Source organism: Acanthopagrus latus, chromosome 20 (genome assembly GCF_904848185.1).
Source record: "Acanthopagrus latus isolate v.2019 chromosome 20, fAcaLat1.1, whole genome shotgun sequence".
In the NCBI taxonomy this organism is placed as follows: domain Eukaryota; kingdom Metazoa; phylum Chordata; class Actinopteri; order Spariformes; family Sparidae; genus Acanthopagrus; species Acanthopagrus latus.
In genome coordinates, this window is record NC_051058.1 from 9,970,042 (window position 1) to 9,985,275 (window position 15,234).

Consider the following 15,234-nt stretch of genomic DNA (forward strand, 5'->3'; position numbering starts at 1 on the left):
AAGATTTGAACACTCCGGTCTCAAGAGAGTGTCTTTGCTGATCTGAAGCACGTTCGCAGTGCTTCACACAGGGGGACAGAGCGCCTTCAAGGTCTTTCCACATAAAAATAGGCCTCCCTGATGCTCTGTGGTGAAGTCAGACGATCAGATGTGCATAGATATTTATAATAATAACCCAAATTAAACTGAAACCTGTGTGGTAATGTGCTTTTTAGTTGTTTCCTGTTCGAGTCTTCTTAAATTGTAGAGAAAATCGCCTCCTTAACTTTTAACCTTTGCTTATACTCGCTTCAACACACAAACAGTGAAATGTACAGTATGCACGCCAGCCCGGCTGATCAAAGTCAAGCTGCCAGTTCGCCAACGATGACTTCCGCTTGATCTATGGCAGATTACTGTACTTCGTGCCCTGCTGCAACCTAACACAGCAAGACACAGACACGCTACTACTGTGTAACCTGCGTTTCAGCCTCTAAATCGACAAAATCATCTGAGAGGAAGACGGCTCATATCTCCAACAGAATCACCACAACACACGACTACATTCAGCTGATCTCCTGACACCACCCAACACATTGCACAACACTCTTGTAAGTTGCACAATAATTGATACATTTCAATTTCAGGTCGCTCCAGATGGAAGTTAAGATCTTCTTTACAATAATATTTATTTTGGTTAAAAACAATTAATATAATGTTTTGGTTTACTTTGCAATATTCAGGGACATTCGAATACAATTCTTTGTCATGTATAAAGAAATGTCAAAAGATGACTAATGCAAGATATGAACTAAACTCTTTGGTATGGTATGTTTGATGGTGTTACAGTGGGGAGAAAGAGACCAGAGCACGTGATTAACCTGCGACCTTTCATTGTAAACAGACTTTAGACTCTACTGTGACTTCTTCATTTTCATTGTATATTCAGTTAAACAGGATTTCTATTGTATTTGATTATGGATCAGAGGACAGGAGCGGCACCATGCACTTAACTGTAGAAAGAGTCCAGCTGGATTTGTGGGACAAGTCTTTTGTGTGGAGCTTGATTGAGAAGTTAGAGCAGCATTTCATGATTTGTTTGCGTGACAAGCCTTACCATTGCAAGTGTGCACTGGTGTCTTATCAACTCTTCAATCAATATTATCTGACCACAGTTTTGTTTTGACATAAATGTTAGGCAACTTTGCACCTATTCAGTAGGTTACCTGAAGTGCAGACACTCCGAGAACACTCCAAAAGCATTCAGTTGCACCTCGAGTTCACTAAGACAGTAAGACTAAAACATTAACAGACTCAGAGACTTTCAGGTGTTGTACTTCAATTGGTTTCTAAAGCAGCTGAAACAGGCTGACATCTGACAGTGAGCAAAATGAAACACAATTTTCGGAAAAGACACACCAAGGTCGGTATGATATTGTGCTGATTTGTTGATTTGTGACGTGAGACTCAAGCCTTACGTCCTTTCACACACTTTCCATTTACAACTGCTCTCTTAAAAAAGCACATCCTCTCCCACTACTGACATGTGAGTGATAGTGATCAGTATGAAAAGACTGACTGAGAGCCTTCCTCCCTCAGTGTACAGTGAAAACAGCTTTTAGCGAGAGCTTCAGGGCAGCATGACTTAACCGACACCTCTCTGGGCCGAGCTGATGTCTGGACCGTCTGGTGTGATGGACCGGTGCTCCCTGCCGAGGCCGATGCTGATGCTCCTGCAGCTGACCGTGTTTCTGCTTGCATCTACCAACACATCCTTCTGTCTGCACGGAAATCCTACCACAGGTTATGTAGCTGATCAGCCAGCATTTTTAGTTTTTCTAAGAAAGTGATAGAAAATCACTGTCTGTTCTCAGAGAGAAATCTGAAAATGCTCATCAGTACCTTTATTTGTGGGGAACGGTTTGCGTAACTTTCACTTTATGATGGGAAAAAGCTAGTTGATAACTTATTGTAAGGTGTAGAAAACATATGACAATGTGTCAATTAAGGTTTCTCATTTTACAACAAACCAATATGCATGCAGTTTTAGATGCTGGTTAATCACTCATGGATGTTAATATGTTTTTTTTTATTTCAACACTTAAAGGATTGTTAGTTATTGGGGAAAATGTTGACGTTTTACTGTAATAGCGCTGACTGTCATCAGATGTGCATAATTATCTAAAATGAATACTGATTCAGCGTCCAGCCAAACAGGAATTTTTGTTCTTGACCAAGAAACAGGAAGTGAGGCCCAATGCTCTAAATCTTGCCTCTGTTTACAGAATAATTCAACAAAATTGGCTTTGTACAACTGATGAAATGCCCGGATGATAAGTCAGTTGGTTGTGATGTTTACCGTTCGGATAAGTTAATCATATATCCAGAAAATCTACTTAACATGTCGATCATCCTACTGAGAGTTATCTCAAGATTAGACAAAAACCTTGGCACTTTATCAGCGTACAGAGATATTTCATGAAATACCTCTTCAACCTGTAGCTGTGCGTCAGGTGGCAGAAGACCTCGGTGCATATAAGTACCTTGATCTTAACCCAACTGTTGCTTGAGGGTCATAAGATAAGACTTCAACCCATTTTACAAAAATATTACCACAACCAAATGTTTCAAAAAAGCAAAAGCAATTTCCATTTCACCAGGAAAAGGGATCGGGGCTTGCATCCGTGCAAAATGGCTTCTTACGAACTGACACATTGGTAACATCTCTGTTTTGACTCCTGACAGTCTTATTTAAACATTGTCTTTTATAGTCCTTGAAGGTGTGAACCACGAGCTTCACTGTTCGAACAATTACCTGTTCACCATCAACTGCTCCCTGAGCATCGCACCATCAGAAAACTCCTCAGACAGCGACGGCTCCTACTGGCTCACCTTTACGGAAACATATGACCAGTGAGGCTCTTTTTTTTTTTACTGGCACTTATTAATTATGAAAAACTTTGAATATATTGTTGACAGTGCGTTTCATTGGAATTTTGCTCCTCTCCTCGTTGGGCAGAACAAAGTTTCAGTGTATGCTGACAAAGGCCGATGGGGATTACTTCTGTTCGGCCAACAAATACCCTCCAGAACCTGACGACGACTCTTACCAAGAGACCTTTTCGGATATAGACACCTATAAAATCTCCCTTTGCTACTACCTAAACAATGAATCTGCAACCTGTGAGGTGCTGGATGAGGAGTATGAGCCTGTGAGAAACAGTAAGGAAGATACTGGTCCGTTCTCATCACAGCCACACCGAACACATTCATATTATATTCAGATGCAATCCACCTCTGCCTCTTTATGTGCTCCTCTCACCAGTTAAACCGAACACCCCGTGCTGCCTCACAGTGAGCCACAACGCAAGTCAACACCACTTCACCTGGATGAGTACCTATGAGGAATACACTTATACCGAACTGGTTCACAGTCTGATGTTTGAGCTCCGTTACTACACAAGGAGAGAGGGACCAAATGTAAGGTTCAGTAATAAAGGGAGGACTCCTTTTTGGTGGGGATAAGAGAATGGGATTTTGGAATCTTTATAATTTTTATACTGATGTGGACATAGTGTCTAAAAAAAGTTTAGTTCATTATTCATTTGCAGCCTGACTGGGGCAGTAAAATCTATTGGCAAACAGAGAAATTACCGAGAATGTTTTGAAAAAAAATGAAAGTGAGAAGAAGTCCTGGATCTCGCCATTTATCTGGATTATTGAAAAATAAATTGGGCCTTTTCTAGGCTGACACCTGTTCTCCATCCAAGTTTGGTAGAAATCCATTCTGTAGTTTTTGCGCAATCCTGTGACAACCAACAAATCAACAAAATTAGACAAAAGTAATGATACTTTGAATGATCTTATAGTTAGAGGTGTGTTTTTGTGTGTGTGTGTGTGTTTTATTTTCACTTTGTCTATCACATAGTTGCCATTCTGACCTAAACTGCTTTTAATAACAGTAATTTTCCTTGTTCTGTGTTTTGTCTTGTGACTGCGACTGATCTGAGCTGCTAAGATGTTTAATAAAAAATGAGAAACCACCACAGCGACTTCACCAGTAGCTACGCTCAGTGTGGTAACGGCCTGTGGGTGACTGTGACTTTATTTGACCCCCTCGGTCACCGCAGACATCTGGGCTCAGTCAAAGCAAGAAACGACTCGTTTAACTAAGAACACAATGATGGCTCTGTTTCAATTAAAGTGTCCCAAGGAGTATGGCCAGATTGACCTGTTACAAGGCGACAAAATTAACTTATTTATCATTTAACAATACCAGGGTTGCAAAATTAAATTAAGTTGGAGTTATTTTTAGCAACATCACACAAAAAAACACAAAATAAATAAATACACTATTTGTATTTAGGTGAAAAGATTGCTATTTGTCTTCACTGATTGTCCTTTAAATCTAAATTTTGACACAGGACCCCTGTTCAAAAAGAGAATCAAGACGAGGTCATAATGCAGAACTTGCCTAAGTTGCCATTGTACTTAATAACATTTCTCAAGGGGACAAAATGCATGTAATCAAATGACCAAAAATTCAGGTGACAGTCCACGAAGCGTGGCCTTCATGGTATCCATAGACTCCATAGGTAAAACAGCACTTACACGTCATGCCAAAATATTAACAGTGAATAAAGTCATGATAGGATTTGTATGATGTACAAGACAGAGTTCCTTTCGTAGGGCTGTCAGAAAGTAAAAATTGCAATAGATAAAATCTTTTGTAAACATTTTTAAATTTCAATTTGTGCTCTTATTTCATTTTTTTTCTTTTAGCACTGTGTTTTGATAATTTCTCTCCAGTAAATTTTTAATTCAATCTTTCGCTCTTCTCAATTTCAACAATCTTCCTGCTGTATTATTGGTGAATACATACGTCTGATTTGTTGAGGAAGCACTATTGAGCCTCCAAGACGGAATCATTTTCAGTTTTTCTACTTTCATTACATGCTACCCCATTTGTTTTGTTCAGGTGTCACGCATAATTAACGCCAACAGCAAGAATTACTCTGTGGATGATGAAAACTTTGAGCCGGACACTGAGTATGCTGCCAGAGTGCGCTCCAGTCCCAGCCAGGCACACTACATGGGGCAGTGGAGTGACTGGTCCTCTGAAGTTCAATGGAAGACGGGTTCAGCTGTCACTAGCAAGTCAGGTGAGAAAGTAACTACTGCACATTAAAAAAGTATATACATTTTTGTATCTACCTATGCTGAAATGTGTATTGTAACTGTATGTCCTTGCAGCTCTCCCACCAAACACATCTGGTTTCAAACTGGGGAAGGTGATCATCCCCTTGTGTGCGGTGGTTACAGTCTTCTTATTTCTGTGCTATGCTCCTATTAAAAAGTAAGGTCCAGCTCTTTTTTTCCTCCTCAGTAAATGTAATGTCGCAGTTAGCAGCTGTTAGATATTACCTTTATATTCCTCACTCTTACAGATGGAGACAAAATGCCTTCATCCCGACTCCAGCGCCCTATTTCAGCTCCCTGTACAGCGACTGCCGGGGAGATTTCAAGGTAAGTTCAGCCCGTTATGTAGAATGTTAGGGAAGCACCAATTGTGAAATTCTAGTTAAAGGATGTGTTCACCCCAAACAGGGGATTTTGGCGTCATGCAGATGAAAATTTGGGTGAAGTTTATGGTCCACAAAAGTGTTAAAGGATTCTCCAAAACAACTGAAGTAGATGGGGACTTCTTTTAAAAACAGAAAAAAAATAAAACTAAAATAAAATAACATGGCTCCATAAAGCTTGCTCAGGGTAATCCAAGTATCCAGAGATCCCAAAACTGATTTGAAAAGACGGTATTTACGCCCTGTTTAACCCAAAATCTTCACTGCAGCTGCAGAGCTGAAAGTGTTGGAATGCACCTCGACTCTAGTGGGATAACGTCACCTAGTTTTCTATCAGCATGGTAAATTTTAATCTCTGGGTGAACTGTTCCTTTAACCTTTCATTATTAATATTATTAACTGCTTTAAAAACACTTTTTAGTTTTCTTAAAAGCTACCCACTCAGTAAGTTGGTAGCTAATAAGAAGAGTCCTAACCTGTCCTGTCATATGCACTGTTAAAAACAAGTTTCCCGACACAAATGCCATTATACAATGAAACACAAGGTTTAAGTGAAAAATATAAAAAGTAAAGAAAATAAGAAGCAGTAAGGATAATACAATTAGAAAAAAACTGCTGGCATGGGTGTCACGAGTCATAAAGCTCATAAATATGCAGGCGCACACATCAGATAAACATCAGTCAGTCTGCCATCTGTGAATGTGAATGTTTCAGAATAATCTCAAGTGACTGTTCCTAAACATGACTGTGATTACAGAGCTGGGTGGTCATACAGGAAAACACAACAGATATGATGAAGGCAGAGGAAACGCTCCAAATCAACACGCTGACCGAGTTGGAGGTTATCGAGGAGGACGAGTGTTCGCCCCAGTTTGACCACCAGTTCGTGCAGGGCAGCAGCTACAGCAACATAACCGACCCCGGCTGTGACACCTCTCTCCTGGGCATGCCGTATGCTGTCAGCACCATGACCCCACCGTCAGCCCAAGGGAGCTCGCTCAAGAGTCTGGCCCTCAGCTCACGGCCAGGGAGCCCTGCTGAAGGCGACTCAGGGTGCTGGCTGTCCCTGGAGAGGGATCCGCTGTTCTACTGCAACGAGTACTGCACCCTGAGCGCCTTCCAGCAAAATAGTCCAGTCACAGCAGAGCGCCATGGGAGCCTGTCAACTAAATCCTGCACGACAGAGATGATCAGAGTGGATGCTGTCACTGAAGCATAAGCGGATGTATCTGTGACAGTTTAATGCTGGGCCTTCAAGTTCAACTACACAGGGATTGACAGTATAATGCTTTGTAACAACACTGCCGCTGCTTGAAGCCAAAGATAATACTCTTTACTTTTGTCTCTTCAGCAGAGGTATTTTCTTTGACGCTTAGAGCAACTTTATTTTTAAAACATGAATAACTTTCATAGCCTTTAGCTTGCATTAAATGTATTAATTGTAAACAAAAGTTCAAGACAAACACATGCCAACTGATTTTTTTTAATGACTGAACAATTTGTCTGAAATTTATAGACAAAGCTGTACTTTGCATGTATTTTACTCATTGAATAAAGGAAATAAACTTTTTCTAGAAAGTTTTATTTACGCCAACACATACATGAACAAAGCACCATATAACCTTAAAGTCTGATACAGAAGTAAGCCTACCTGCCTCAGTCATCATGGCCATGTTTATTTATTCCATAGCAAACACTCATAACAAAAAGACAAGGCAGCAGATTCTATCATATATTACAGCATGCTGAATAGAAAACCTGGGAAAGAGAATTAGACAGAGCCATCTAGAGACACTAGTGAGATACAACAGTATAAAAGTGCCATTCATTATACAGCAGTTGAAATACTGACAATGAAATAAGCTAATTTTACATTAAATTTATGGAAAATAAAGGGGGAAACATAAAGGAATAGAGCCTGTGAAAGAACAAAATAAAACAAAGACATTTTCTTCCTTGGACATTGATGACAGCCAGCTTGCATGGAGTTGATGAAACTGGTACCGAGCTGTGTCCCTTGCACCTCATAAGACAATTAATGTTTAAAAAGAAATGACCAGGGTGCTGAAGCACCCATCCCCTCCCAGCATTATGCGCCAAACTGGCAATTAAGAACAAAAAATGATAGGTCAAAGGAGAACGGATGGCACAGAATGTGTGGAGTTTAAATAGAAGTCTTTAAGCAAGTCCTGATGTGAGAGGAGCACATTCATTGAGAGACTGAGCGGGGAGGTGATTCTTGTTAAACCCATTCCTTCTGCCACAGCGGAGAGCCTTCGTCCTTACGAGGGGGAAAACTTTTTGGCTTGTGCTCGAACTCTTTTTTCATATTCTGTTCTGTCTTGGCTGAAAAGGGGTTAAAAAAAGAAGAAAGAATAAAAAAGCAGTTATCGTAGTGCTATGATCACTTGATCATATCAGCAATCAGAGGAAAGAATTAAATTGTTTTTCACCAATAAGACAAAAATGTCATAATGTCAATATGATGAAAACCAGCACGCACGCACACACTTCAACAAAATCAAAAGATGTCCTTCTACCTTGATTTATACTTCAGGACTCTGGTGGATATTTTAAGATTTTTACAAGTTTGTCTGATTGATCAATAATCAGCCCGGTCTTAATCACAGGAGCTGCTTTGCTAACAGGACTGGTGGTTAGCAATGCAATGTAAAATTGAGGAAGAAACACTATCTCAGTCAAATAAAAATCAATATACTTTAGTGGTTAAACTAATGATAAAATGAGACCTGCAGGTTTAAGAAAGTCTGAGTTGATGCCTTGTTTGAAACAAACATATTTACTTAGGTCACAATGCAATTAAACCAAGCATCAAATGCACGTGCGCACTTTATTACGCGGAAATAAAATATAATTATACAACAAAGTGCATAAACACTGGAAGTGTATTCCTTTCTCCAGTCAATACCGTAACTTACTAAGGTAACATACTTTAAGGCCACTGTCATTTGCAGTCTCCAGCAGTATGTGTCATCCGCGCCAAGACAAACAGACGGATGTAGTTAAAAGAGAATCCGTTTTTCAAAATAAAACAACTTTCCGAGTCTAATCATCAATATAACGGAAACAAAATAACGTAATTATTCTTTCTCTGCAGCCCGGTACCGAACGACTCGCGGACCGGTGCTGGTTTGTGGCCCAGTGGTTGGGGACCAGTGGTGTAAATACAGCACCTTAATATGTCTATGGTATTACAACAGAAGCATAAGTCATGTGTTTCAACCAAGAAACAGATTTGGCATGGTTCATTAGAGATCAATAACTGACATCTCATTATATTCACCTTTTTCAAAACAGATGTGTCACTTCTATCAATTTAGCATCTGAGTGCCATCCTTGAAAAGATCAAATCTGTTGTCACTCACCAGAAGATTGTGTAAGCCTCTGCTTGGGCTGGATCCTGGATATTTGGTTCATTTAGGAGTTCCTGGATACCTAATAAGATCTGTAAGAGAAATGAAAAAAATAAGCCTAATTGATGAAACAATCAATTAATCTATTTTGCATTTCCTGGCAGTCACAAAACTGAGTTGGCAAAACTGTGTTAGACCCTCCTGCATGCAGCCTGCTGCTGCAGAGGGAGAATATCAAGAAGAGCTAGATGTGGTTGTTTGATGTGTGGTGTAAGAGAGGCTAAAGTGATGAATGATAGAAAATCCTGGCGCAGGAACACTAGAAGTCAGCCAGAGTTGAGGGTGCTGATAGAAAGTCAGTCATTTGAGAAACTGGGAAATTTCGATTCAGAAATGTGCTCCTTTTTAAAAGTGAACTTGCAGATTAAAAGCAACACTTGGCTTCACTACATCACATGTAAAGATAATATGCCAGCATCACATTAAATAGGATTTCAATGTTATTACAACCCGCTGCAGCACAGTGCATTCTACAATCACATGTGCAGCCCCCTCTACTGTTAACACTACTGCAGTGCGTCTGAAAAATAACCCTACTGGTGAGATTTAAAAAAAAAAAAAAAAAAATCATTTTCAGAATTTCAGAATCTAAGACATGAGACAAAATAGTGTAGAAGTTGACATTGCTGCTTGAAAATATGTTAACCTCTTGAGCATTAGAGAACTTTTTTTTACCATTATTTGCTTTATTATTATATATCGTTTATGGAAACAATCTGTTTCAGAGGTCGGTGGGCCACGTGACATGGAAGGTATTGAGAAAAAAATAATTTCTGCATATCAATATTCGTATAAAATGGAGGAAGCACTAAAGAACAATAAAAAGAGCTGTGTCTCATTCGTCTGCAGTTATTTTGTATTAATATGTCTATGCAAAGTAATTTAATGACGGTCCCTAAATCAGTTTCCAGCGATTCAGCGCAAGGCTCTGGGAGGTGAGCTAACCATCCTCCTGCTGTTATCACTGGGCGAACCTCAGTTAAGTCTCGGCTGGACCCGAGTGGATATCTGCCAAATGCATACAGGAGAAACACTGACACATCAGATAACCTTCTGCAACAATTGCAGGCTCTTTGGTGGAGCTCTGCTTTGAATGAAGTTCCGTTGTGATAAATGAATGAACTACTTGTGGAGTGACATGAAGAAATGAATCAGAGGCGCAAAAAACGGTGACAGCGGTGGTCATTATGAACGGCTTTGCATGATTTACAATAGCTTCCTTTTCAGGTCGGAAAAGCTGGATTTTCGGATTTATCCGGAAGAATCACACCCCGAGAAAGGTTTTCAATCATAACCATTTTCTCTAATAGCCACCAGTTTCAAGAGCAAGTTTATGGTCACAAAGTCAAAATCTTAAATTGGGTTTTTCTTTTATAAGATGCATTTTATTTGGCTTAAAACATTAGGCTAAATGAAAGTATCCAGTCACTTACAGCATTCTAGTTTATTTAGATCCTGAACAACATCTTTGCATGGACGGAACCTTTGTTTTGTAAAGACTATTAGGGCCCAACCACTGACCTGTGCAACTACTGTAATGCAAGGATTTACTTTTCTCTAAAATAAATCCAACTTTTGTGGAGCTAATGGAGTGATGGAAAACTCATGATGTCTTCTAGTGAAGATTATGAGCTTTCAAGTTCTGTTTCACATTTTAAGAGGAAGTTGTTGTTGAGGCACCTGGCATGATGAACATTGGCGAAACCAAGCGAACACGTCAAAAGTGACGCAAACTGATATTTGATATAGGATATTTGTATGCGTGGCCCCCAGCCACATCAGGCTTTGACTGCTATGAACTGGTTAAAAGACAACATTTTAATCAAACACATCTTTTCTTCTTAGTTTTAATAAACATAGATAACTGCAAATGTGACACTGATGTAGCCACTTACTGGTAACTAAGAGGTACAGTATGAAACTAAACAAACCCAAAGCCCTGTAATGTAAATGAGGTGTGCTTGGCAGTTCATACCTGCTTTATTGTGATGGCTGGTCTCCAGTCCTTGTCCTCCTCTAGAATAGATAGGCATACTGTGCCTGATGGATACACGTTTGGATGAAAGAGCGGAGGCTCAAATTTACCTGAAACAAACACATGAGGGCACTTGAGTTTCAGATCCATTACAAATGTCAAACAAGATGAACAAACTCCACAAATGTCACGAGGCTTTTTCACGGTGTACGCTAACTAAAATGCCTCACTAAAGGAGGCAGCTTCTGTTGCTCACAGAAGCTACCGCTTAATGTTATTTTAATGTGACATTCAGACAACACAACCCCTGTTGCTGGATATTAGGAACACGGTACATCACAGTGCTCTGACATTGTGAGTGACCCACAGGGGTAATGTAATGACACGGTTCACACAACGGGCCAGTATTTCCACAGCAGGTATATCACCAGACCGTGTCAGCTCTCAAGTCATTACTTGCAAATGCTATAAAATGCTGTAAAATGGTGTGTGTGTGTGTGTGTGTGTGAGAGAGCACTGGTGTTGGGCCACCAACTAACATCACATTCAATTTAATTGACTGCTTACAATGACTCAATATGAAGCCTCCAAGGAGATGTATGTAGAAGTGGGATCAACTTCATCCACCTTCCAAGTTTTTCAAACTTATTAATAAGCCTCCAAATACTGACGATGTGGGAGAAAACCTGTGTTTGCTACTGCAGTTAGGAGACACAAGGTTATCCAATTGATTATAAGATTTACATAGAACTACTACGATACTCTTCTGAGGAAGACAAGTACTGCAGTGTGCACCAGATCAGTCCATCTACTGGCTGAAAAGTTGCTGATAGATATCTACAACCATTTGATGCAGCAGAAATAACACTGAACATGGGTCAGAAGAAAATAACTCACATTTTGGAGGTGAAGAGGGATAGTCATCCTTGAACAACATGCGCAGTTTGAACAGGCCGCCTTCCCATGGAGTCTGAGAAGACACATCAGCTTCTTAATAGAAAGCCATATCATATTCACAAGTTCCCACCAAAAATGACCCTGACAACCTTGTTGACAACCTTGATACCATAATTCAGCTGAGTGCTCTAGTTGGTATTCACTTCCTATATTAGCACCATAGGTAATGAAGGACATGCCTCTAAAATTGTGTTATGTAATACAACTTCTTGAGAAAAAAATAAATAAAATCTTGCCCCTCAAGTACAGCAATGTTTTTGTCTTATAGACCCCACAAGTTTTCAAATTAGTAGTGGTTGCTATGTTAAACAAAATATGTATTTTGAGCAAATGGACTATAAACTCAACATTACCCCTTTCTTGCCAGGAATAGCACATTCCCAATTCATTAGGTTCATGGTTCCATCTGGATTTTTTGTTGGTACAGCAACAAATCCCTGAAAAATTGAACAGGAGAACAAACAGTAGCGGTTAGGACATCAGTCTGTACAAGAGAACGTGAATATTTCATAAAAGCTCAAATAAACTCTCTTGGTCTGAGCCAGAGCAGGTGCATCTCAGAAGACATTACTCACAAAAGGATGGTCCTTCCGCCATGCCTTGCGCTCCTGGGCAAGCCGGCTCAATGCAATGCCTGACATGATTCGGGGACTCCTGCAATGAATGAGTGTCAAGTCAATTACATTAAACCATGCGCAACATCTGGTCCAGCTTGGCAGTGTGGACACAAGGAGCCTGTGGAGGAGAGCCCTGTCTTGAAAACTTGAACTAGCCTTGTAACAATCATGCATTGTCATAAAGCTCAAATAATTAGTCACTTACAAAGCGACAGAGGCAAGAACAAGATGATCTTAGATAAGATACTGATAATTATTGTTATATCACTGCAAATAAAACATCTCTGGGTTTCGGACAAAACATACAACTTTAAAATGCTACTTTGTGCTTACTTCTCTATTCTCAAACACTTTATAAACCAACTGATTAATGGGGTAAAACGTCATATTAATTAATAGATAAAAACATTGGCTGGAGAGTGGACTAAACTGTGGTACTGCAGGATGAGAGGGAGCATGCTTTCACGTTGTTATAGAGGGGCATGGTTTTGGCACACTTACAACATTTTATGAGATACGGAGAGCTTTTCGGACATAATAGGTTGCTCATGCGATTCTAGTGGGAATATCATTGCTAAGAGTGACAGGTAAGCTCCTGGTCTGAAGCAGTAATGGTAGAAAAGCTGCCAACTAACACTGAAGCTCCAATGAACAGCTACAGTTGCTTTAAAACGAATTATCACATACTTTTTGGTATATACACGTATATTAAACTCCCTCCTCAATAGGTTAAGCTGTATTAGCGAATTAAATAACCTAATTGTCATAATGGTTATATACTAACCAACATACACATGAAGGATTCTGTGACTGTCTTCACTTTTTGAAAGCTTATCTTTTTGGGGGCAGTAACCTTCGGCGTTCGCAGTTAGAGTCAGAGCTAATTAGGGGCTCTAATTAAGACGCTCAATTAGCATAACTAATGTTCTCTATGGCAACGACGGTTAGGAATTAATGAAAACGAGGCAAAGCAACAACACAGTAGCAACGAACACAAGCTGGTAACTGCCCACGCAGTATTTACAAACTTGATCACGGTGGAGTTGCACTCTACATTATCTAACAAGTTTTTATGTCGTATCGTTTGTCTGTTTTCATCTGCCTTAATGTGACACGAGCGTGTCAAAAGTCTTGTTTTACTCCAAGTGTCTAGTAATGCTAAGGGGGCTAGCCGAGTTAACATTAGCTGGTGCTGATACATGTCCACATAAAATGCTTCTGCTACTCTTTGGTTTCGCCTAGTGTCAAACTTAAGCGTCCCGGGATATGGAAACATTGGCGTTTTATCTGTAACATGTTCGTGAAGCTCCACTGCAAACTTGCTGTCAACCAAAGGGTCCACGAACTGACTATCGGAGCTATTTGATTAGCGAGTCGAAGCTAGCCGGCTAGCTTGATAAGCTAACTCATGTGCGCCAGAATCGTGCTGTATCTTCACAGGCGCTGGCGCTGTTAGCGTCTGACACGGCCTGATGCAGCACAAAAATGCGCAATTGCACTTGATTTGGACACAATTTTGGATGAGCGAGAAGTGATCACACCTTCCTTCAAACGCTTAATAACGTCTTCTCTGGATTGGCAAACAGGGATGTGAAACATTCTACCGAAATAAACCATATCATAATCCATTAAAGAATAGGAACAAAGAACGCCAGAGCTAAAAGGCGCACATTTGTGCATTACCAAACTAGCGAAAATGGCGCAAACTGAAGCGGGTAAAATTTCATAATACGTGACAAAATTGACCTGTTCTTTAATAAAGGCGCGCTCCTACCTTTCAGTATGGCTGCACTGGCTCTGGTAAATAAGCGAAATGTATTAATCGTGCTCAAATCCTGTTGAACCTTGCAAAGTTTCCCTCCTGAAAAACCACCCGCTCCGAGTCAAGCCAGACACAGAAACAGTGAAGCGAAACAATCATCCGAGCTTTACTTCCGGTTTTGCTGAAACACTCACAGGAAGATGCAGCCGAGTCTGATTGATGCCGCCGGGGGGCGTTCCTGTAGAGCTCACTGGTTTTATTGATTTTACGCCCACTGGATTCATTCGTCAGTCCTGGCCATCAGGAACGCCCACTTTCTCTTATGATTGGCTCGTGGCGGATAGGAACGTCCACTTTTCCTTCTCTACTTTCTAATACCTTTGGCCATCTAGCGGCAGTAGTCCTTGAAAAAAAATTCAGCTGTTTTTTGTTTCTGTGCAACAGATTTTAAAATGTTTTAGAATGTTTTTTCTGCTTCCAATGATTCAGCCAAAGGTTTTAAGTTATGCTCGCAAGGCTTCTGCTGCTTACAAGTACTTTGCGATCATCTTTGATTTGCTGTTGTTAACCTGCGTTGATGTGCTGCTGGCTGTCTGACTACAATTGCTCGGAAAATAAATGGAGCCGAGTTCTCACATTAATCAAATACTAAGAGAACATTCAAAATATTGTACAGGTTATCTGCTATTTAAACCGTTTATAACTATAGGAAACACATTTTCCGATTGCTTACATCCAAGAGCGAGATGTCCCAATAAGCTAACACATACGGATTTCTATCTTCTCTAATATAGAATCTTTGGCTAGATCAAGGACCGTTAACACAAACGACTGCGTTGGACAAGTGGCGTACCATTACGTGTATGATTGCAAAAGAGTTTAGATTCAGCCTGAGATTTTTGGTGTAAAACACACACTTTCGAGCACT

At 40.1% G+C, this 15,234-nt stretch overlaps 2 protein-coding genes across 3 annotated transcripts; one reads left to right on the forward strand and one right to left on the reverse strand.

The window, feature by feature from the left end:
* The first annotated feature begins 284 nt into the window (after positions 1-284).
* On the forward strand, positions 285-7,292 carry LOC119009775 (interleukin-21 receptor). Its single transcript, XM_037081349.1, has 9 exons — positions 285-590; positions 1,579-1,782; positions 2,751-2,892; positions 2,999-3,201; positions 3,305-3,459; positions 4,958-5,141; positions 5,233-5,335; positions 5,427-5,505; positions 6,319-7,292. The coding sequence occupies exons 2-9, from the start codon at positions 1,653-1,655 to the stop codon at positions 6,778-6,780; spliced, it is 1,458 nt and encodes a 485-aa protein (XP_036937244.1). The 5' UTR covers positions 285-590; positions 1,579-1,652; the 3' UTR covers positions 6,781-7,292.
* Positions 7,217-14,561, reverse strand: LOC119009782 (SUMO-conjugating enzyme UBC9-B). 2 transcript variants are annotated; one of them, XM_037081360.1, is made up of 7 exons: positions 14,501-14,561; positions 12,503-12,581; positions 12,281-12,364; positions 11,868-11,940; positions 10,971-11,080; positions 8,948-9,027; positions 7,217-7,907 (listed from the first exon to the last, which is right to left on the reverse strand). In XM_037081360.1, the coding sequence occupies exons 2-7, from the start codon at positions 12,566-12,568 to the stop codon at positions 7,844-7,846; spliced, it is 477 nt and encodes a 158-aa protein (XP_036937255.1). In that variant the 5' UTR covers positions 12,569-12,581; positions 14,501-14,561; the 3' UTR covers positions 7,217-7,843. The 2 variants fall into 2 exon arrangements, with proteins under 2 accessions (XP_036937255.1, XP_036937254.1); XM_037081359.1 differs by lacking the exon at positions 14,501-14,561 and adding an exon at positions 14,319-14,476.
* Between the last annotated feature and the right edge of the window lie 673 nt (positions 14,562-15,234).